The sequence below is a fragment of the Crocodylus porosus genome, unplaced genomic scaffold (genome assembly GCF_001723895.1).
Source record: "Crocodylus porosus isolate Cpor-Errol unplaced genomic scaffold, CroPor_comp1, whole genome shotgun sequence".
In the NCBI taxonomy this organism is placed as follows: domain Eukaryota; kingdom Metazoa; phylum Chordata; order Crocodylia; family Crocodylidae; genus Crocodylus; species Crocodylus porosus.
The window spans coordinates 22,961,552-22,982,630 of record NW_017728906.1 but is presented as its reverse complement, the minus strand read 5'-3'; the positions used below and the strand labels follow the sequence as shown (position 1 = coordinate 22,982,630).

At 42.4% G+C, this 21,079-nt stretch overlaps 2 protein-coding genes across 4 annotated transcripts in view; both read right to left on the bottom strand.

Annotated features, from left to right (window-relative positions):
* Positions 1-4,129, bottom strand: part of LOC109305701 (multidrug resistance-associated protein 1-like) — a 61,503-nt gene extending 57,374 nt beyond the window's left edge. The window contains exons 1-2 of the mRNA XM_019528750.1: positions 4,063-4,129; positions 52-113 (exon numbers count right to left, since the gene is read on the bottom strand). Of these exons, the coding sequence (XP_019384295.1) occupies positions 52-113; positions 4,063-4,086 (86 nt within the window). The 5' untranslated portion in view covers positions 4,087-4,129. The remainder of the gene's footprint in view (positions 1-51; positions 114-4,062) is intronic.
* A 2,687-nt stretch (positions 4,130-6,816) lies between these two features.
* The window catches only part of RBM11 (RNA binding motif protein 11), a 14,658-nt gene continuing 395 nt past the window's right edge, over positions 6,817-21,079 (bottom strand). Inside the window, exons 2-5 of one of the 3 annotated variants that reach the window (XM_019528747.1) lie at positions 14,454-14,616; positions 11,178-11,256; positions 10,042-10,135; positions 6,817-7,647 (exon numbers count right to left, since the gene is read on the bottom strand). In XM_019528747.1, the coding sequence (XP_019384292.1) occupies positions 7,315-7,647; positions 10,042-10,135; positions 11,178-11,256; positions 14,454-14,616 (669 nt within the window). In that variant the 3' untranslated portion in view covers positions 6,817-7,314. Of the gene's footprint in view, positions 7,648-10,041; positions 10,136-11,177; positions 11,257-14,453; positions 15,824-21,079 lie in introns of all 3 variants that reach the window. The other 2 variants (XM_019528748.1, XM_019528749.1) reach the window with 2 other exon arrangements.

Here is a 21,079-nt window from a genome sequence, read left to right as displayed (position 1 = left end):
ATAGTCTATAATGAAGAGAGCATAAATAGCAAAAAATAATTAGATTCTTACCTGCTGTACCAAGAATATGTTACTTTACTAAAGAAGGAAGCATTTGCTTCAGGACTAAATTTCTGTAAAAAAACAAAAATTCAACAACAACAAATACATGTTAAAGACTGAGGAAGAAGGATATGTAATTTACATTTTTCTTTAATGACTACATGTTTAGGATATCTATTTTCCCGTAATCAATGGTAATAGGAGGTAAATGCATACAGTAAAGTGAAATAAACACCATGTAAGGTACAAAAAGACGCAACTAAAAGTAATTTTTCTTTATCTTCAGTATTCCAATGACACAATTTACATAATCTACAGGAGAAAGGAAATCCCAAGCCTTAAAACTAGAACTTGTTCGACACAAAGTGCCTCGCCTACACATAAAACATGGAACAACAGAGATTTTCAGCTCTTTGATTTAATGGACACAGCTCATGTCCTGTAATTATACACCTCTATGGTAGCATAGGTATATGGTATAAAATGCCATCTTTTAACATCTATCCAGCATTATTTTATGCTCACTTTGCATTGGTACAAATAACTACATCACAAGTGAATCAGAAGCAACATAAAACCCCCCTGCCTTGCAACATTAAAACTAAAAATGTCTTGCTTTCTTTTTGACAAAACTAATTCTTAGAGAAAAATCAATTGTTCATGCTTGAGGGTGAATAAACTGTTTCTATACCTCAAAACCACCAGACGTAAGGTAATGTTCAAAAAGGTGTAAGCAGAAGAGGAGACTTGTTTGGCATTTTCAGTTTCTTATACCCTGCATCCCTAAAAACAAACTTGAACCGTAACCCAGTTTGGGGACATTGTAATCTGGATCCACACCCAAGAGGCTAGAATGGCTTCCAGGCACTAAGTACATTTAAGTAATACACTCTATTCCTCAGGTTTCCAAAGCAACTTCAAACATTTAGATCCTTAGCTGGTTAATTTCTAATACAAATTGCATTTCCAAGTCTTAATTGGTTTGAAAAACTGTTTTTAAAGACTAAGTCATGCTGTTGTTAAAAACAAACAAACAAAAATCAAAATTATTTCTCCAGGCAACACCAAATAAAGCAAAAATAATCCAAAAATAAGATGGTAAGAGTTTCTTTATTAACTTTTTTCCTTTATTATTCTATGTTTATTGTTCTATGTTTCTCATTATCAAATGAAGAAATTTATCTTTTAGAAGGTGTTAAGGTTGTAATGGTTCACTATTATTTGTGGAGGATAATAATTTTATATTGATATTTAAGACCATGAGTCATATTCCCTCTCCTACCAGTATCAATACATCTCAGAAGGTTCTGTCTATTCTTCTGCCCTTATTTTTTTGTCTTCATAAGAAGACAGATTTAGAGAATGATACACTACGTAGTACTCTAATGTGCTGTGCACCCATGCTTAACCATTAATACACAGGACAACGGTCAAGGGCCAGTCTGGAGTACTGTCTCATGCAAGTTACTAATATGCTTTTGGCAATGGAAAGTCTTTTAAAGGCATCATCTTGAAAACACACCCAGGTAAAAGTATTTCAGGTGTGACATCTGTTCCTGGTTCTGTTCTGTCAGGTATGACATCTGTTCTGCCAAATTGGGGACGGGGAGAGGCTTTCTATTTTGTAGCTATTTTTAAGCTTTACTGTTTGAAAGACTCAAAACAAAAAGAGTCACTACTTTTTCAGTTATTATCCAAGGTGTTGCTTTTAAAAAGAAACACATTTTTATTATGGTGATAATGATACTGGTGTTACTTTGTATTATGCAACATTGCCATACTGTTAAGCAGAGTGGTTTTCCTTCTCCTGTCTCTTAGAGGTACTCTTTAGTATGTCATACAATGGCATGGGAGATAATTCAAATAACATTTTTTTTTTCAAAAAGAGACATTTTCATTCAGGAAAAGGAATGGGAAATGTTGCAAGGTAGGACAAGGGATAAATGGAAACAGAAGTGGCTCCAAATACTTACATGGAGTTGGCAAACTTTTTGGTTTTAACCACTAAAGAAATCTTTTTGCTGACTTTTTAGTCACAATACACAAGGCCTATTAAAGGGGTAAATGGTCTCCAAAGCTGCAGTCCAGTGAAGAAAATCCCATTTCAGTTAAAAACAATTCTAAAGTCATTTGAATTTATGACTCCGAAGCAACAGCACTTTCTACTAAGGACACAGGACACTGAGACGTACATTGCATTTCCATAATGTGATACTGGTCATTATTACACAGTGCTAACATTATTCTGATATATTTCTATTTTTTTTATTTCAGTTACTATTTTTTTGAGGTAGCAACAAGTAATGGTCCAAAATCTCTTCTACTTTGCTTAGTACATAATAGCAACTTTCTCTTTTGCAAGACTGACTGCACAAAGCAAATTCTTAAAAAACATAAGAATTGCCATTTACTGGGTCACACCATAGGTCTCTTTTCCAGCACCCTGTGTCACACAGGGACAGAATGCATGCTGAAAGAGAGAGTGAATTGGGTGTGACCTCTTGGATTTTTTTGTTGTTACTGCGCAGTCATTTAGTATTTGATATACAAGTATTATATGACTACACAGTAACTACAGTTACTGCACAGTAGTGTCACCAAACAGCCTGGGACAAATTTAAAATGTGTTTCTATCTGTAAAAGCTGCAGAAAAAAATCTAATATAGGAAATTCCCACTGCCCTTTTACTTTGACCCAGCCATTGGCCCTTATCCTGCGACCTCTGCCAGGCATGAGAAAGCTGCTTACAGATGTAAAAAAACAAAACAAACAAAACAAACAAACAAACAAAAAAACCACACCTAAAAAACAGTGCTTTATTTTATGCTTGGCGCACCCCTGCACCAAGTGCCCTGTGTGCCCAGAAGAGGTACTGCGTTAGTTTGACTCGGCTTGCCCAACATTTATATAGATTGTGTGCTTCAGTGGGCTTTTATCTAAAAACTGATTGAATCAGCTATTAGATAAAAGTGCTTTTATCTAATAGCTAATAGTGCCTGAATCGGCTATTAGATAGGAGTACCAGAAACCCCTGCGAAAGCGCTTGATCTATACGTTCATTGGGGAACCGGGTCCAACTAACACAGTTCTTCTTTTGGTAAAGCACCTTCCCCTCCCCATCTCTCAGCGCCCGAGACGCGTGCACCACTTAGGCACAGATTTGATCATTCTGACCAAAAAAAAAACCCCTGTGGCAGTGGTTCTCAAAGGTTTGGGGTTTTTTGCAGACCACTTGCAAATTGCTGAGCGTGTGGGTGGACCACTTACGTTTTTTGTTGCTCTACAAATCAAAGCACACCGCTCCCGTTTTAACAGCAATAGTCTTACCCCACAAGTACAGATACTTTTGATAGTTCCGCAACCATTCTGTGGCCTGCCTGGATGCTTGAGACCCTCTGCCCCAAGGTATTTCTGTTAGCAGCCCTCCAGGTGCCAAGAGCCATTAGGTCCCAGCCTGCAAACCCACATAGCAACCAAGCCTCTCTCTTGACAGTTTCCCCAGACGGGACAGGCCGAAGGTGGGAGAAGAGGCGCAAAGCAGGGTGGCCTCTGAGATCAGTCCCTCCCCGCGCCAGCCTCTCCCCGAGCCGAGCAGCGGAGCGAGAACAGCTCCAAAGGCCGGCCCAGCCCCGGGACGGGGCCAAGCTGAAGGGCAGGCACCTGGCGCAGGGCGAGGGCTGCAAGAGGGGGCCGTGGAAGCCAAGGGCCTTCAGGAGGGCCACGAGGGCCTCTTTCCGAAGGACAGGAGAGGCCGCCACCCTGCTCGAACGCCACCACACGGAGCTCTCTTTCTAAGACGCATCCTGACTCGAGTCATGTTGTCCTCCCCGCAATCCCACACCCTGAGTTTTTTTTTAAACGTGTTGCGAATAGGCTAATCCCGCCTGTGTGCAGAAGAGCACGGACGCTGCGCCCTCCCACCCCCATTTGGGGCCAGGCTCAAAGCCCTGCCGTGTCGCGACAGGGGGTACGGCAACATGCCCCGTCACGCGTGCAGCGCCCCCGGCCCGCCCGCGGTACCTCGTGGCCCCGGATGGGCGGCATCGCCCCCCGCTCCCGGCTCTGCGCGCTGCGGCGGGGAGGAGCTCCACAGGGCCCGCCTCGGTGCCCAGCCTGCTCGTCTGATCCGCCCGGGGAGGCCCAGCCCTCCTGGCCCGGAGAAGCAGCGGGCTTTCCGCGTGCAGAGAGTAAAGGAGCCTCCTTAAAAGATAAAGGAGCCTCTCCTTGGTGATGGCTCCCTTTGGTGTTGCCCGGGCAGTAACCGGGATCAGTCGGGTTCCTGTTCTGCTCCGAGCAGCGGCAGGATCCGTTCCCGGAGAGCTGGATTTCGACCCGCCAAGAGCTGGAAAGCAACCTGAACCAGCTGAGGGCCTACCTGCCTGAGGCAGCTGTGCGAGCCTGTGTGGCTTGAGGATCTCAGACTGGGGGATGCCTGAAGAAGGGGGCTCGCGCCCGAAAGCCTGCAAGGGATTTTGTTGTGGCTGCTCGGTTGGTCTAAGAAAAGATTTTGGTCGTGCTCACTTGGGTTTTTTTTCAGTCACGTCCAATGCTGCAGTCACTATCACCAGTTTGCTGCTCTCTTTTTCTTTTACATGGGCTTGCATTAACTCCGCACAGTTCACAGTCCGCACAGTTCACAGTCACTTTGGTGTTGCCTGGGGCAATAACCGGGATTACTTGGGTTTGTGATTTTTTTTTTCTTTTTTTAAAGAAATGTTTCGTGTTATCAGCCAAATCAAGTCCAAGTCCATGACTCAGTCCAAAACCATAAGTGGCCCCACAACGGGCAAACATCCTCCACCCCCATCAGGGGCTTCAGATGTTTCCGATGTTTTTTGGCGGGCATCCTATGTGCAGGCCTAAGCCCAGAGAGTTAGGTTTTGGATGCCCCCAAGTTTCACCAACCCTCAGCCATATGGCCACAGGGGCAAGCTAGAGAGGAGCCTACTATTTCCAGAAAATGGGCTTTAAGCCCCAACACCTCAGCGGGTACTAAACCACACCAGAAGAACAGTTATCCCAGAGAGGGCTTAAGGAAAACAGCCTTCTTGGACCCAGATACATGGTGTTTCTCCTGCCAGTTGGTCTGAGAAAAGAGATCACATCTACCCAAAGAAGCTTGCCTGTATTACTAGAGTGTGGGTAGTGTTTAGAAGCTAGCCTTGCCTCTTGGGTGTGGCTCCAATGCCCCACTGGATAAAGGAGACTAACTTTGCACTTTGGCAGGGGGCAGCCTGTTTGGTCAGACAACCTACCCTACCCCTCTGCCTGAGCTTAGCACAATAAGCAAGGCAAGGCAAGCAAGCCTGGAAGGTCCAGCTCCTCCCTGGTCTGGTGGGCTCTGTCCTTGGCCTTCTTCTCTTCTCCTTCCAGGCCAGTGAGGCACCCTGAGGCAGCATTTCTCAACCTATGGGTCACAACCCAAAAGGGGGTGGCAAGAATATATGAAAGGGTTACAAACAAACTTTAAAAACATATTTGCTTTTATAGGAGAAAAACATGGCTTTTCCCTTGCAGGCTGGCAGTCCCAGCCCAGCCTGTGAGGGGCTGCTTGGGACACCCTATGCCCCAGACTCCTCACCCCCTGCTGCTCCACACACTGGGGGGCTGGGAACAAGGGTCAGTGGGTCAGTACTGGCCATTGACGTTTACAAATGGGTCCTGGTACCAAAAAGTTTGAGAACCACTGCTCTAGGGTGCTTTGAGATCCTGGCAAGGATGCTGAGCAAGGTTATGCTGAGCATTGCTTCATCAAATAAGGCAGGATAGTTAGGTCAGAGCATCAGGTTCTATCCAGGTAAGCAAGAAAAGGGGCTCAGAGACAACCATACTGCAATCTAGGTAACTAATACAGGTGGGCCAATATGAGGCATGGAATAAGCCTGGAGGTTTCAAACAGGAATCCAGTGTTAAAAACATTCTGCCATACTGTGGGTTTTTGGAGTTCTTTGCAAGAGAAGAATTGTTCGTTATCTTTCTGAGGCAAAAATGAGTGAAAACAAAGAGCTGGGGTGTCTTCAGTCCAAAAAAGGGTTGAGAACCACTGCTCTAGGCATTAATACTGGACAACCTCTTTAACAAACTAATCATGCTGCCCACACTCTTCCTCTCCTTCCTCTTCTCTCTCAGCTTCCATTCTCAATCGCTGAAGGTAACACCATCATCCTGATTGTCACTTTGGTTTGTAATGTGGGCTCAGACCAGTCCCCATGCTTTCACATCCAGGATTTAAGTTCTTTCTGCATGATACCTCTAAGATACAGCCTCCCTCATCCTTCCACATAGTACTACAATTTAAGGTAGTGATTGTAGTGAATTACACTTTGTTACAAAAAATAAGCCAGGCAGGGAAAATGAGGGGGGAAAAAACATTTCTTTCTTTCTACATTATTCCAGTTAATCACAGCCCATCACAGTGATGTTTTTCATTTGTGAGGTGGGAAACTATTTTTCTTCTTAGCATACAACTGCTGTAGAAAGTAACACAAGTCTTGCTTTTGGGTTGCAAATCAGAATACCCAGTGACACTTCTGAGCCAAATTCATGTATCTCAGTAAAATAGATAAAGAAAATATTAACAGATAAACCTGTAGCAAACTGGCATCATTTGGAACATATGTGAGTAAATATAGCCTCAAGCCATATAGCCACAATTGCAACTACTGCATTCAGGTTTATCATGTAAGCCCAACTGTACTAATATCTGTGGAATATGAGGTCTTGGTCTATCTGAAAATACACCTTTTCATACGAAATTTAAATCAAGGCAAACTCTCACATTTCAAAATTCCTCTTTATTGTTTTTTATCCCTTATTCCAAAATAAAACTGGTTATGAAATCCTGAATCTTTAATTCTACCCAGTTTTGACAGTCATTTAAAGACCTCCTTACCTTCATTCAAAAGTAATGCAGTTAAATGCTGCACTTGTGGTCGCTGAAAGATTCCTGTATTACTGAAACAATATTCATTACTGGTAAGAGAAAACATAGCAGGAAACCCCACCCCCTTTGTTGTCCTTTATTAAGAAAACTTTACCTTCTAAAATATGTCTTATATCTTTTTTTAAGGATTCATTCCTCCAAATAAGCCATGATTAGCTACAATGTAAGGTACCTTATATATATAATAATACCTTTCAGAAAACAACAGGTTGTGAATTTTGCAAATCTTGTGTTTTGTAAAGTGCAAAGATGAGAGAGACAGACTTTCCCTCTTAAATAAAAAAACAAACTCAAGTGCCATAAAAAATTATGAATCCAGTTACGTAATATTAACGCCTTTTTTTCTTGGCTTTACACTTTTTGTATTTTTGGTCATGTTCTCTTTGGTTTTTTTTGTCATTTTCAAAGCTGCTATCACTATCACTAGTTTGCTGCTCTCTTTTTCTTTTACGTGGGCTTTCATTAACTTGGTACAGTTCACAGTCACTTGATTGTGGAGGGACCCATTCAAAAGAGCTCTGCCCAGCTTTGAAGTCCTCAGCAGCAGTCAGATATGGTGAAATGGGCAACTCTGAGGATGGTGGAGGCGTCATCTGATAGTAAGGATGTTGGTACCCCATTGGATTGCACGCAGCATACTGTTGTGCTAAAAAATGGCTCATCTAGAAAAACAGAAACTTAGTTATTAATACAATACTTTAGACTAAGTTCTGACAAGGAATTGCTGCATGTTTAACAGCATTTCTATTTAAATTTTTACTATGTTACAGCTTTAAAATCTGCAGTGCTTTCCCATTTTCAAATATCTATACAATATGAATATTATGCCATGGTGGAATATTTTAATAATATCTTCAGTCAGGGCTGGATTAACCCGTTAGTGGGCCCTAGGCAAACAAACTCATGGGTCCTGGGCAGGTTGAGATCCCTCTCCCCACCCCAGTGCTACTGCTGGCAAGGAGCAGGGCTCTGAGCCACTGCTAGAAAGTCAGCATCAAGGCCGGAGGAGGGGAGGGGAAGGGAAGGGAAGCGGGGAAAAACAGAGCAATTTGCACTGCCACCACAGAGGGAAGAACTGGGACCCCCCACAGCTCAGAGCCCTAGGCATGTGCCTATTTGCCTATGTGTTAATCCAGCTCTGCCTTTAGTATCTTCATATCTTCATCAAATTAGGCAAGAAAGTTAAATCAAAGCATCAGGTTCTATCCAGCAAGAAAACAGGCTCAGAGACACTACGGCAATATAAGTAACTAATATAATAATATAATCACTAATGCCTTGTGGGAGCAGGGAAAGGATGGTAGGTTGAATGATGCAACCTTTGCTCCTCAAGATATATTCAATGTGATTCCAAACTAAAGGCAGCTGTACATTACCAAGTTTTGCCAACTGTATTTATGTTAATCAGATGTGTGAACAGGAGCAACATAATTATGCCACCCACAGGCATTACTGCACACATGGATACATTAGCAAAATCACACTTTTGCTGATATAAACTGATTACATTGAAAAGGCTACAGTAACAAAATGTTCCTTGTGTAGGCCTAGCTTGCCTAAAGGTAATATCAACGTATATCTAGAAAGGCTATGGAAGTTAAACTGATGCAGCTACACCTTTCCCTTGCTTATGATTCCTCTACCTCATCTGAACAAGCCTGTATAATTTAGGATTTTCCTTGGTTTGAGAGATCCATTGCTCTTATGGTAACAGACTGACAGCATAAAGTGGCCGTAGAAATTGACCCAAATGGTAAAAGTTGTCAGCTTAAAATCTGTACTCGGGTCCATGGACAACTGGTGCCTTCCGAGTCTGTGGGGGCAACAGTGGGGCACAACCGGGGGGCGGTCCCCCAGCAGCTGGTTGCCAAGCGCGCCGGCAGCACAGTGGCGATGGAAGTGATGGTACTTCTGTGTGCAGCATGGCGGAGCCAATTGGGGAGGGGGGGCACAAGTGCCCGCTGTGCCCCCCCTACCAGCCAGAGCACTCACTGTCAGGGGGGGCACAAGTGCTCTCAGGGGGGCACGTACCCCCCCACACCCCACCTCGTAGCCTATGCTCAGGCACCAGTTTTCTTCATAAATACAGGGCAACCTCAATGTCAGACACACAGCTTTACAGCAGTGGTTCCCAAACTCTGACAGATTGCATACCACCAATTTAAAACTGTACAACCAGGTAGGGTGTGGCAGGGTGCGTGTATGGTAGGGTGTGGCTGTGGGAGGGGAGCACAGGGTATGTAGGGGGTTGTGTATATATGTGAGGTTGTAGGGGCAGGGTGTGGGTGTGTGGGGTATGTAGGGTGTGTGGGGACTCAGGATGTCCAGCGGAGCATGGCTCCAGCCAGCGCTGTACATCACAGCAAAAGACACATCGTCTGCTGGGCAGTCTGTATCGCTGGTCCTCCCCATTCTCACCGGGCATGGGAGGGAAGCCCCACACACTGGAGCCAGCTTCTTTCCCCACCCCGCAGGGGAAGGCACCTGGGACTTCCCTCCTACCCTGCACAGCCCTGGCAGGGAAAGCAGCCGGCTCCAGCTCGCAGGGCTTCCCTCCCATGCCTTGTGAATGCAAGAGCTGCACATGCACACAGGGAATGCTGGTGATACAGATGGCCCAGCAGAGGCTGTGCCCCTCACTGCAATGTGCAGCGCTGGCCAGAACTTTGCCCCACCAGGTGCCTGTGCCAGGCACGAATGCCCTAAGCACCCCCTTCTCCGCTGCTGCCATGTACTGCTGACAGGTTGTCTACATACCACTGGTGGTACGTGTATCACAGATTGGGAGCCACTGTTTTAGAGCATGATTCAAATCCTGGCTTGGAAACCAGGAACTGAAATTCAGATCATGTTTCTAATGTAATCTGCTGTGATTTTCATTCTCCCTGATAAACTGAGAATGTGAAAGAATGATATATTAATACAGTGACCAGGAAAAAAGTATATTCAGAAAAGACAGCACATGAATTGTTGTCTTTTATTTCACATGTAAGTCATTTTGCTTGCATTAAAGGAATGGCAGTAGAACAGATTTGTAACCTTTAAACCAAACTTACCATCTTCTGAAAGACTGAATAATCCTGAGGTAAATTATTGCTCATTGGAAAAGGGGTAACAGGAAATGGAGGACTGCCATACGACTCTTGATTTCTATGAAAACAAACATAAAGCTGTGACTTCTGCCAAGACTGCTTATTTTTGAGGAATATATAACTGGTGAATAAAATGTTAAAAGTTGAACAAACTTCTGTTTAAGAGCTATCGTTTCAATGAAAGAAATTAAACCAGGGGACTAGAGACTACTTGATCCCAAAGCCCTTTGAAGTTCACAGATTCTAAAGACCTTTGGATCAGGCCTGGGAATGTCTTTTTTCCCTAAAATTTTTTTCACAGTTTTAAACAAAAACACTGAAGAATTTGGTAGAGTTGTTAGAGGTAAGTGCTGGTAATTTAGGATTATGTGTTCTTATATTCAGGTAATTTAGGATTATATGTTCTTATATTCAGGACTTCTATTTGTACATGAACAAGCAAAAACCACCAACCAACCACAAAAAGCCCTAACATCTCACTGAGAGTTTAAAAACTGATTCCCTTTATGACAGTCTTTTCCTAAAAATTCCCACTCTAAATGTCACTCACGTGAACACAACTTCAAAATTTTGCCACATCTCAGTTCTTGTGGAAAAAGAGAAGCATAAAATTTGTGCTACAGTCGTTTTAAACACCAGAATATTAAGAGTAAGTAATAGGAACCAGGCCTAATGAGTCAGCAGAGGGAGTCAAACACATTACAATTTTTATTTCTGAGGCATCTACAGATTGATATCATGTTCTAATATTGTTTGCAACTCTTAAAAGCAAACATGCTTCACCCCCAACAGATTCCCCATCTACAATATACTAGAAACAGCAAAGGTCTGGCAGAAAGAGTTTCATATATCTTGAAACTAGTTACAGCAATAAATTACATGCTTGGGTCCAAAACCAATGCCACATAAACATCATGTCAAAAACTGAAATCTTAGTATTCTAGGTATCTTTGGTACTTAAAAGTAAGTGATTAGGAAAGCTATTTCAGATTCCTCCTTTCTTCCCCCACAGATCGACTTAAGCTAGTATGCCAATTAAGTTTTAAATTACATTTTCTTTAACACTATGCAATGACTATTTCAAAGTTCTTTTTTGTTACCTATACGTTGGTGAATGTATGTCAACACAGTTCTCAAAGCCTTGGATAGGGCTGTTTACCTCTGGTGAGTAGGAGCTCCCTGTAGAGAAAATAAAAATGCAATATTTGTTTCGTTTCCTGTTATGAAGTAAGAGCTAAAAATTAGTAAGTTGTGAATCCCATCATAGATGATGAAAGCAGTTAAAAGATTAGACATAGAATGGTATTTTACTGACTATAAACATTACAAAGTATGGTTCTGCTGCAAGGAAATAATTCTGACACTTACGTAACTTCATTTGTTTCATTATTTGCATAAGTGTAATTGAAAGCAGAATCTATAACACTTACAAAATGAATTTTCTCTGTTCATTGCTAGGATTTTTAAAAGTCCTTATGAGAGTTCAAAGCTTACATCCCATTTTCAAAAGAGACTTATGCACCCATGGACCCATTTGTTAAAGACCCTTAGGCTGTGTCCAGACATGCATGAATGTTTGGTTCCCTGGGGACAACTAGTAGTGGTGCACCTTGTGCTGCCACTAGTTATCCCCAGGAAATGCCTCTGCCACACACCCTCAAGTTACCCGGTGTGGGGTAGGGGAGGCTGGAGTCAGCACTGGCCTGGCCGCAGCAGCCTTACCTGGGGTTCTGCAGACCTCTAGGGGCTGCAGCAGTGCTGGCAGCACAGTGCAGCTCTGGCTGGCCAGGCTCTGGTTTTGGGCAGTGCACACTGCTACTGCGTGCTCCGCTCTGCTTTTTTTTCCATGGTTTTTTTTGACCCCTGGGTATCCATGCTGCTCCACGCTGCTCTCTTGTATTGTGGAGAACAACTGAATGTGCAGACATGTCTGCGGGACCAGATTCTGCACAGCCACGCTCGTTTGGACACAGGCTTAGGTGTCTAACTCCTTTTGATTTCAACAGAGGTTTTAGGACCAGAGGAGATGAAATTTCATTGATGGTCTATCAGACTATCACTTTTGAAAATTCCACCTCGTGCCAAATGCACTGTTTAGATTTAGTAGCTCATACATTGAATATAATAACTCTAATCAATGCCAGAAATATATTAGGATTGTAATTGCATAGTGGTTTGTTACTAAGTGCATGCTGGCTAATTATTCTGTGTTCAAAGGGAACAAGAAACACTGTGCTTAAACTGCAAGGGAAATTTCAGTCAGATAGTATAACCCTCATACTCTGAGAATGGCTAAACACTGCAACAGAATATCTAGTAAGGCTGTGGAACTGCAGTTATTTTTAAGTTCGGCTCAGTCAAACATTTGTCTGGGATTGTTTAGATTGGGGAGAGCCTACCTTTCAGTGTGGGTTTGAAGATGACTTTTAAGATCCCTTCCATATTCATTTTTCTATTATTAGAATTTATATGCATACAGTCTACTTCTAATTATCCTTCTCTTTCTACTTAGGGTTCCAATTATTCTTGCCTTCATTGTTTGTAAACACCATCATAATGTCTTGAGCATCAGAACAGGGAAAGCTAGTTATAGACATCTATTTGCCAAATATATATTTTTCTCTTTTTTATGCCCTTTCTGGAGTCAATAAATATTTTGTTTAATGTACATACAGTCAAGTTCATTACAGCTTTCAGTTTAGTTTATTTATAATACTAAAGAACCGTGCTGTTAACATGTCATGTGTACATGGTTTAAGTTTTGGTAACTTATACAAAAGATGACTGGGTAATAGATGTCAGGTCTTCTAGAAGGAAATGTCCCATTGTTAGAATATTCTCTGAAATACATTTTAGAATATTCCATTTTGAATATGAACTACTGAAAAGTCCATTTCTATTCAGCATAAGAAAATTAGAAAATCCATTTGAACTCATGGTACAGAGTACAACGTAAATTTGAGCCCTCTGACTGACCCAGGGTTAAATCCAGATACTACTGAAGTCCCTGCCAAATCTCAGTAGAACCATAGTTTGGGCCTATATAAATAAATCCTATGCACTTGCAAAAAAATATAGGGTGAATGCTAAGGGGAACAGAGAAAGGGGCCTATGAGATCCAGAACTACAGTTCGCCACATTTTGAAACACTGCCTGGAAATGCTCATTTATTTCACTGGGCGGGGGGTGGGGACAGAAATCAATCAAATGAGTAGAAGCATTTTACTGATCCCAAACTTTATTAATTTTTTTTAAAAAAACAAACAAAATAAAATATAAGTCTAACTTAACTATATTCTTCCAACTACGTACTTGATTGAATGCTTGCTTTTATTTTACTAATGGTCATTACTTCCCCCCAGTATAAAATATGTATAAAACGTGTACAAAAAAGGTGTAAAATGTCTTAGTATAAAACTTGGTGTACAAACAACTAGTAAAATAGTCCACTGTATGCACTCATAGTCAAGTTCTGAGTTCATTTATACATCTCCAAATTCAGGTTGACAGCTAGATGTGCACTGCTGCAATGAGAATTTGTTGCCAAGCTGTTCTTAATGTATTCTCTAAGGTCTTTTATCAGTTACATTCTGAATCCTCCCATCTTCCTTATTTCACTGAGAATACAAATATTTGCTCCTTTACTATATGGCTAGAGATAGGCATCACCAAATAAAGCTGATTGGCTGTGCCAGGATGTGTGCACAGAATCTTTGGGATGTGTCTCTTTTAGTAGGGAAGCTCCAGGTTTCCTTGCTTACAGGAACATGTCCTGGAACTGCACCAGAGTGAGCTAGACACTCTGGTGCAGTCCTGGGAGTAGGGCTGCCAATCAGCTGTTTCGTGGTCCCAACCCTGGGACTGCACTGGAGTGTGGCTGAATGCTCAGGGAATCCCAAACATGGGAACCTATGCAAGCACCCCCATGGCTTTTTGAGCCTGATCCTGGGGTGCACAGGATCAGTCCCCTAAAGCCCTGGGAGTGCCTTCCTGGGGCACTTGATGGACATGGGTAACTCCAGCTGATTGCACTCTCCCTTCACAAACCTAACAGATATCTGCCTCAATTAAGTAGCACTAATTGGTACCATCTATATCACAGCCAGAAATTTTGGGTGTTTATGGTGTGACAAATGTTATGGATGCCTGTTTGCTTGGCCTTTGTGACCATAATTTTTATGGTGACAGAAAGGCGACATCTGTTTCTACCCTTTGAATATAGAAATGCTATTTCTTTTTAAGAAAATATGATAGATTGTAACACCCACAAGGGGAGTAAAATATTGGCAAGTTACACAGCCACTAAATTCATTTTATAGAGAAAAATTGCATTAAAGGGCAACTAAGTTGTTAATAACTGAAATTATTAAACTTACCAAATCGATACTGTACTTTAATTGGTCTTCCATATAAGCGGATTCCATTCAGCAAAGCTATAGCATAAGGCACTGATTCTGTGTGCTTAAAGCAGACAAATCCAAATGATTTTGGTTTTCCTTCTTTGTCCTTACAAATGGTCACTTTGGTTAATGGTCCAGCCTGCAAGAAACTTATATTATTTTTTTTCATAAATCCTTAATAGAAAATCATTTTTTACTCATCTTGGAATTTTTATTTCACATTGATGAGTGTTTCACCATTGCTTGATTTAACAGAGTACAAGTGTTTCATGCCTAAGACTCTACACAATTTAACAATGCAACTTGTTCTTTACTGGCATCACCCAACAAGTTTAAGTCTCCCAGGCTTTTGGCAAGTGAATGATAGCTGTGCACATTTTAAACAGTAACAAAGCACATTTTACATATGCACCTAGCATCTTTTTGATAACCTCACATATTTATTTACCTTTTTAAATTATAAACTTGTCACGACAGGGACCGTTCTGTGCATATGCAACAGACAGCCAAATCCTGATGAAGGCCTTTGGGTGCCTCCAGCACAATTCAAAATATCAGTAACATAACTCTGCAAAAGTGACCGGCTCCTCTCTAGTCTGTCATCTATGCTGCTAGCCACTAAAATTCAGATACCAAGAAGTATCATTAGATTTTTTTTTAAGCCAAACAAAACTAATGGTAAAATAGGTGGATCCGTTCCTATCTGTGATGGAATTAACATGCAAAACTATCAGTTTTCTATAAAGTACTGCCCATTCCTCATCATAAATATGTAACCAGAAATTAGTGGACACTGCCAGGTGATTAGGCTGTATTACTGCTTACAAAACACATTGGGTCCATATATCTCCATTGGGAAGGGATCCATCTCTGTGCCATTTGTACTGCTTCAGTATTGGGGTAGATTTGTAGCAGAACCAAATTAAAAGTGGTTCCACTTACAGAAATCTTGACTCCATTTTTGAAAAAGTAGTAATTTTCATTATACAGTATCCAAGACCATAGGTGAAGCAAGGCAAAACTGAATAAGCCAAAAGAGCGTGCTATTTTTTCATTGTCACTACATAATGAAGACCAAGAAAAGCTGTCCTGTGCAGGAGGTCTCCAGAGAGATGATCTTGCTTCTTCAAATATCTTGAAACATTCGGTTTTACATAGAAAAGAAAATTCTGCTGCAAATCATGTGCACTCTTTTCACCCAAAATATAAATGTGCCATTTTTTCCTGAGTTATTTGACTCTTCAAGGCAGTATTTTTCTTCCTAATCTGCAAGTGTCCTAAAAGTAACGGGTATCCGTCTGCTGCTTCATTTTGACTAGCGAAGATAACCCGGTTATTCAAGGTCTCTGTGTATGTAAATAAAAAAAAAAATAATTTGATGCTGAACCAAGTTCACCATTTAAAAAAGTTAAAAATAAACAACCCCATTTTTATTTGCTCCTTATCTGGTAGGAAAAATATTATGGTACAGAAGAACTGTTTGGGCCTTGGAACTTGCTTTGGACTCTCAGGTACAAGAATATAGAAGTCTAGTCAGCAGAAAAGAATTGAAGACAGCCTTGAAGTGAGAAGGATATCCTATACAACAAGAATAAGAGAAGGAAAGGCATGTCTGGATGAAGATAGAATAAGTATGGAGAGGAAGGATATATCAATTTGGTATCCTAAGGACAGGAATGATGGAAGCTAAAGTGATGAGGTGAATGCAGACTGGATCAGATCAAGATTCATAAAAGACTGAATTTTGGGAGCATCATCCTGTTTTTTTCTTTGGAGAGAGCACATTTGTTTTCATTGTCAGAACACAAAGTTCACAACTTTTATAGGGAATGACATATTTATTTATAATATCAGACAACAGAATGGCTTATACTTCTGGAAATATGTAAACCTGACTTGACTTCTCTGTATAGGCCAACAAAAGTTAAAGACAAAAAAAAAAGGACTTTATTAGTCTACATAACAAGGCTATAATCCAATGACTGCTGACATCATGTCTGGAAAACAAGGACGTGTGGGACCAGTAACCAATGGGAATCAAAATTGGTGTACCAGAAGCTAGACCTAATTGATGAATAAAATAAAGCTGAGATATTGGGTTTATTCATCACCCTTTTTTGGTATCCAGAATTTGGCATCACACCAGCCACATGAACTGCTTGCTGGAACTCTGGGATCCACGTGACATTGATAGGCCTTCACTGCCCTCATTCTGCAATATATCCTCGCCAGGCATTCAGGGAAAAGGGAGAAATGACATCATCACCTTCTCATCATTGACTTTGGTTAAATCTTGAATCCGACCTAAAATATGGGCCTTGCCAAATAGGATATTTAGTATGTTTTATTTAGACCATAATAAGCATTATCGTGCTGTACTAAAAGCTAGTATGTGTTTTGTGCAGTTACACAGTAATCTGATCTTGAAGGCTAGGGACAGACATTACACATAAATCAGTTTAAGTGATCAGAAACTGGTTTAAACCTGTAACAGATCAGATGTTCAGTGCACATAAACCAGTTTGAAAATGGCTGAAACAAATTTAAGATAAACCTGGTTGGATGTAGTATCAAGACTTAACTGATTTCACTCAAGTTTATTCAATGTCCGTCCCAGATCGCTTGCTGGTTGAAGTTAAACCAGACTCCCCCAGCATCCTGACATGGTCTCTGAGCTGGGCAGGGCTCTCTGCTCCACAGCAGGGCTGGCCCCTCCCCTCTGCTCCCTGGCTGCAGCTTTGCATAGATTGCAGGCATCTGTCTGGCTTCCCTCTGCTGCCCCTCTCACCTCCCCAACCCTCTGCCTTACACAGACACCTCTCACCATTAGCTAACAGACCACATGCTGGCTACGGTCCGTACTGTGGCAGACAAGACAAGGGCAGAATCAACAGGTAGCTGGTAATGTCCCTCTGTTGTTTTCTTAATGAGGTGATAAGCACTGAGTTAGGAGTGATAAACACTGTGTTATCAAGTCCCTGCTGGGATGGAGGGGGGGCAGGGAGAAGAGAGGGTCCCCTCGCTAATCAGAGCATCCTGCCAGGGCCTGGCCACACCCCTCTCAGTTCTGCACTGTCGAAGGGGAGGGAAGGCTACTCTAGCACCCCCTGGCTTCTAGCCTAACCCACTGCAGGCATATGCCTGCATTTCTGGGATGTCTGTGCCTTTAGAAACTTATTTTAGCCTAGCCAGTTTAGACTAACCTGCAAAGATTGAATCAATTCAGGCTTTTTGAATGTCTGTTCCTAGCCTAATTGTTAAGTGCAACACAGTGCAGGGCCCTAGCAAGACTGGTGTGGTGCTGGGGCCAGGAGAACAATCTGCTGATTGCTCGTCACAGCCCCAGCCCCATACCAGAGCTGATTGTCAGTCCCAGCTCTGGCACTGCATTGGAGCTGTGCTGATATTATCTCTGTAAAGCAGTCAGACAATAACTGTGATCATGTATTCCTTAATATATGATCTGGAGATACTCCTCCCCAAAAAGGTCCCAACTTTGTCACGATACAATTACATTTACTGCTTGAACACAGCAGTATTTTAAGCATCAGAAGCAGATGCTTGTATTTTAAGTGCAGTTAACATATCCTAAGTGTAATGTGAAACAATTCCATATATATCTTTCACTATTGCAGTTATTCTCATTCTATTGCATCTGCTATGTTGCACACCTTATTGCTTCTTTCTTCCCATCTCTTTTTGTCTTCAACTTAGTAACAGCCTTGCTAAGATAACCAAAACTGAATCTTATTTCAATTCTGCTACTGTGACTAAAAAAAGGTAGTTAAAAGCAAGGTCTTAAACAACTAAATGCTGGTCTATGTTTTTCAGATCTCCAGGCACATCTACCCATGCACTTTAATGCACAGTAACCTATTTTACTGCACATTAAAGCACACGTAAAAATAAAAGTAACATTATGCTAATGTTCAGTAAGAATCTACTGCGCATTGAGTCACTAAAAAAGTACAAATGCATTACTGCATGTTAGCACAACCTCATGCACATTAATGCATGTGCAGACATACCCTCTGAGTGGCTGGCTCACAGGCTGTGTGTTATATTTGTCTTTCTCTAGCAGCAAGGCTGCAAATAAAACTCAGCAAAGTGCCTATACATTCTATCATTGCTGCTTCTCCCTCTCCTCCCGTTTTATGTCTATATCATCAAGGGAGCAGGACTAGACTCTAACAAAAGCCTCAGAAATAAGAGCTCTAGGGTAACTAAATCTGCCCCCTTCCTCCCCACTCTCCTCCCTCCAGGACCATCTTTAATACCCTTTAAGACTATCTAACGTGGTTTCTTTATAAAAAATGTCTGCAGCTAAAGGATAAACAAGCGAATATATTTTTTTAAATTTAAACCTTTAATGCTTAACATTTTTTCAGTGTTTCCAGTAAGTTTTCCCCTTTTCTAATAAAAGTTTAATGTGTAAGTGGTAACTGTTGTCTTGGGAATCAAGTTGAAGTCACCATGTATATCACTCTGATCTTCATTTCACTAATTTTTGTATGCTGATTGTAACATGTGAATCTCTGTCTCTCTGAACCTATTATTTCAAAATTAATATAGAGTAGTGAAAAGAGAAAAAGAAAGTTGGAGATGAGTCTAGAAAAGGAAAATGAAAGAGACAATTTCATTCACCAGCATCTCTGGAAAAAGCTAATTCAAATATCAAGCAATGAGACGAGCAATGACAAAGGATTCAACTTCTTGATATCCGAAAGAGCAATACTCATCTGTAATGTGTTCTTCCATAATTAATCTTTTTTTATTGTGAGAAGGCACACTCATGCCCGTGAATTTATCATTTATCTCTTCCACCAATAGCAGAGATAACCACCACCCATCCAGCTTAACATTTAAAATGCCAGAAGTACTGAATGCATTTACAATAGACAAGCAAGAAAAGAAGCTGCTTAAGACGCTCACTGGCAAGGCAGGCAGTCATTTAAATGTCTGTGCTTCATTAAGGCTCACTCCTTGTTACTCCACAGCCTTGCCTCTACAGCAGCCTCAAAACTGATAGCACCTTATCCATTTCAGAGCTACGAGTGAAGTGGTTGTCCCAGCTTAGAAATTACCTCTTGGGAAATTTTCCGACTGGCCAAATGAACCCACTTTGACTTTATTTAAAGAAACATTTTAAATTGTGCAGCTATCAGCATGACCCAAATATAAGAACCATCTCCTTTCCAGTGCTTTGAAGTTGGGAGTTGAGACCAAGGTGTCACCAAGGTCTCATGCACAACCCAAGGATTAATGAGGCTCCAATACTGTTGTTGCAGTAATGGTCCAGGAAGTAGGAGAAGCAATGATTCTGGGGAGGTGATCAACAGCAGAAGTGGGAGAGATGTTAGACAAGCTTCTGGACACAAAAAAAAGCCCTGAAGATGAGCACCCTTGGGGTACAGCTCCCAGCTGTAACTCAGAGTGCTTTGCAAAAATCATTCTGGGTTACAAGTTACCCCATACCAAACAAAAGTTCAGTGTTGGTTGCGGGGGAGGGGAGGGGGAGAGCGAGCAGGGAATCTAGCAATGGCCAGCTCTCTGCCAATACTCCCTGTTATCAGAATGGGAGAGGGGAAAGACAATTGAAGGAACTCAAGTCTTGGGGCTCCCCAGCTGGCGCTGAAGAGTAAGATGGGTGAACTGCAGTCCCCTTACCTCGGAGGAGGCTCCATTATACCCAGCCCAACCTCCAGGGAGGCTGAACTCCCTCAGCTCCCTTTCCCCTCTCCCATTCTGAAAACAACAATAGGCTGGGAGCTCACAAGCACAAGTCACAGAGGATGCTGCATTTTGAAATGTCTTTATCTGATGCCTCATGCAATGAGGGTCCAGATTTTCACATGATCCTCTACTTTCAAAGCTGCATGCAGCCGTGCGCTTGTATTTGGTCACAGCTATAGACTGCATCCTATGGCCAGACTAGGCAACAACTGTCACTTCTGCCTGGACCCTTCCTTCATGCCTGACAGCTCATCTTCTCTCCCAGTTATGCAGCCAGCTCAGCAAAACCCGATTGCTGGAACAATCCCTGCCCATGGGGTAGCATCACTGGCTCTCAATCTCAGCAGGATGCCTGCCAGCACTAGCCTTCTGCTCCATGCCCACAGTTCCTGGGACTCACAAGGATCACGATTGCAACTTTCCGGGAAGAATGGACCCTCAGCTCTCACAGGGAAGAGACCACAACTCTGGGCACCTGAAGATTTATTCCTGGTCTCATGCAGGTGGGTAAGAAACCAGGGCGAAGACTGTGGGTAGGAAACAGGACAGCAAGGGGGCACCTAGGGGTCCAGAGGGGCTCATGCCATGCAAGCTACACCACGCCTCTACCCTACAGGCCAGGAAGCCTAGAGGCACAGCCCCTGCTCCAGGCAGCACCCAACCACTGCAGCCACCCCTAGACCTGGCCCCGCCCCCCTTCACACCACTGGCTGATCCTTTGTGAGGCCCCTCGCCCCTCAAAACCCGGCTCTAGCCCACTTACAACCCTGTACTGGCATAGCTCCGCCCTCTGTCTTGGCCCCACCCTCTTTGGAACCCCGCGTGGAAGCAGCCGCTTCCCTTCCCCCGCCCCCCGGTTTCCCTCAGAC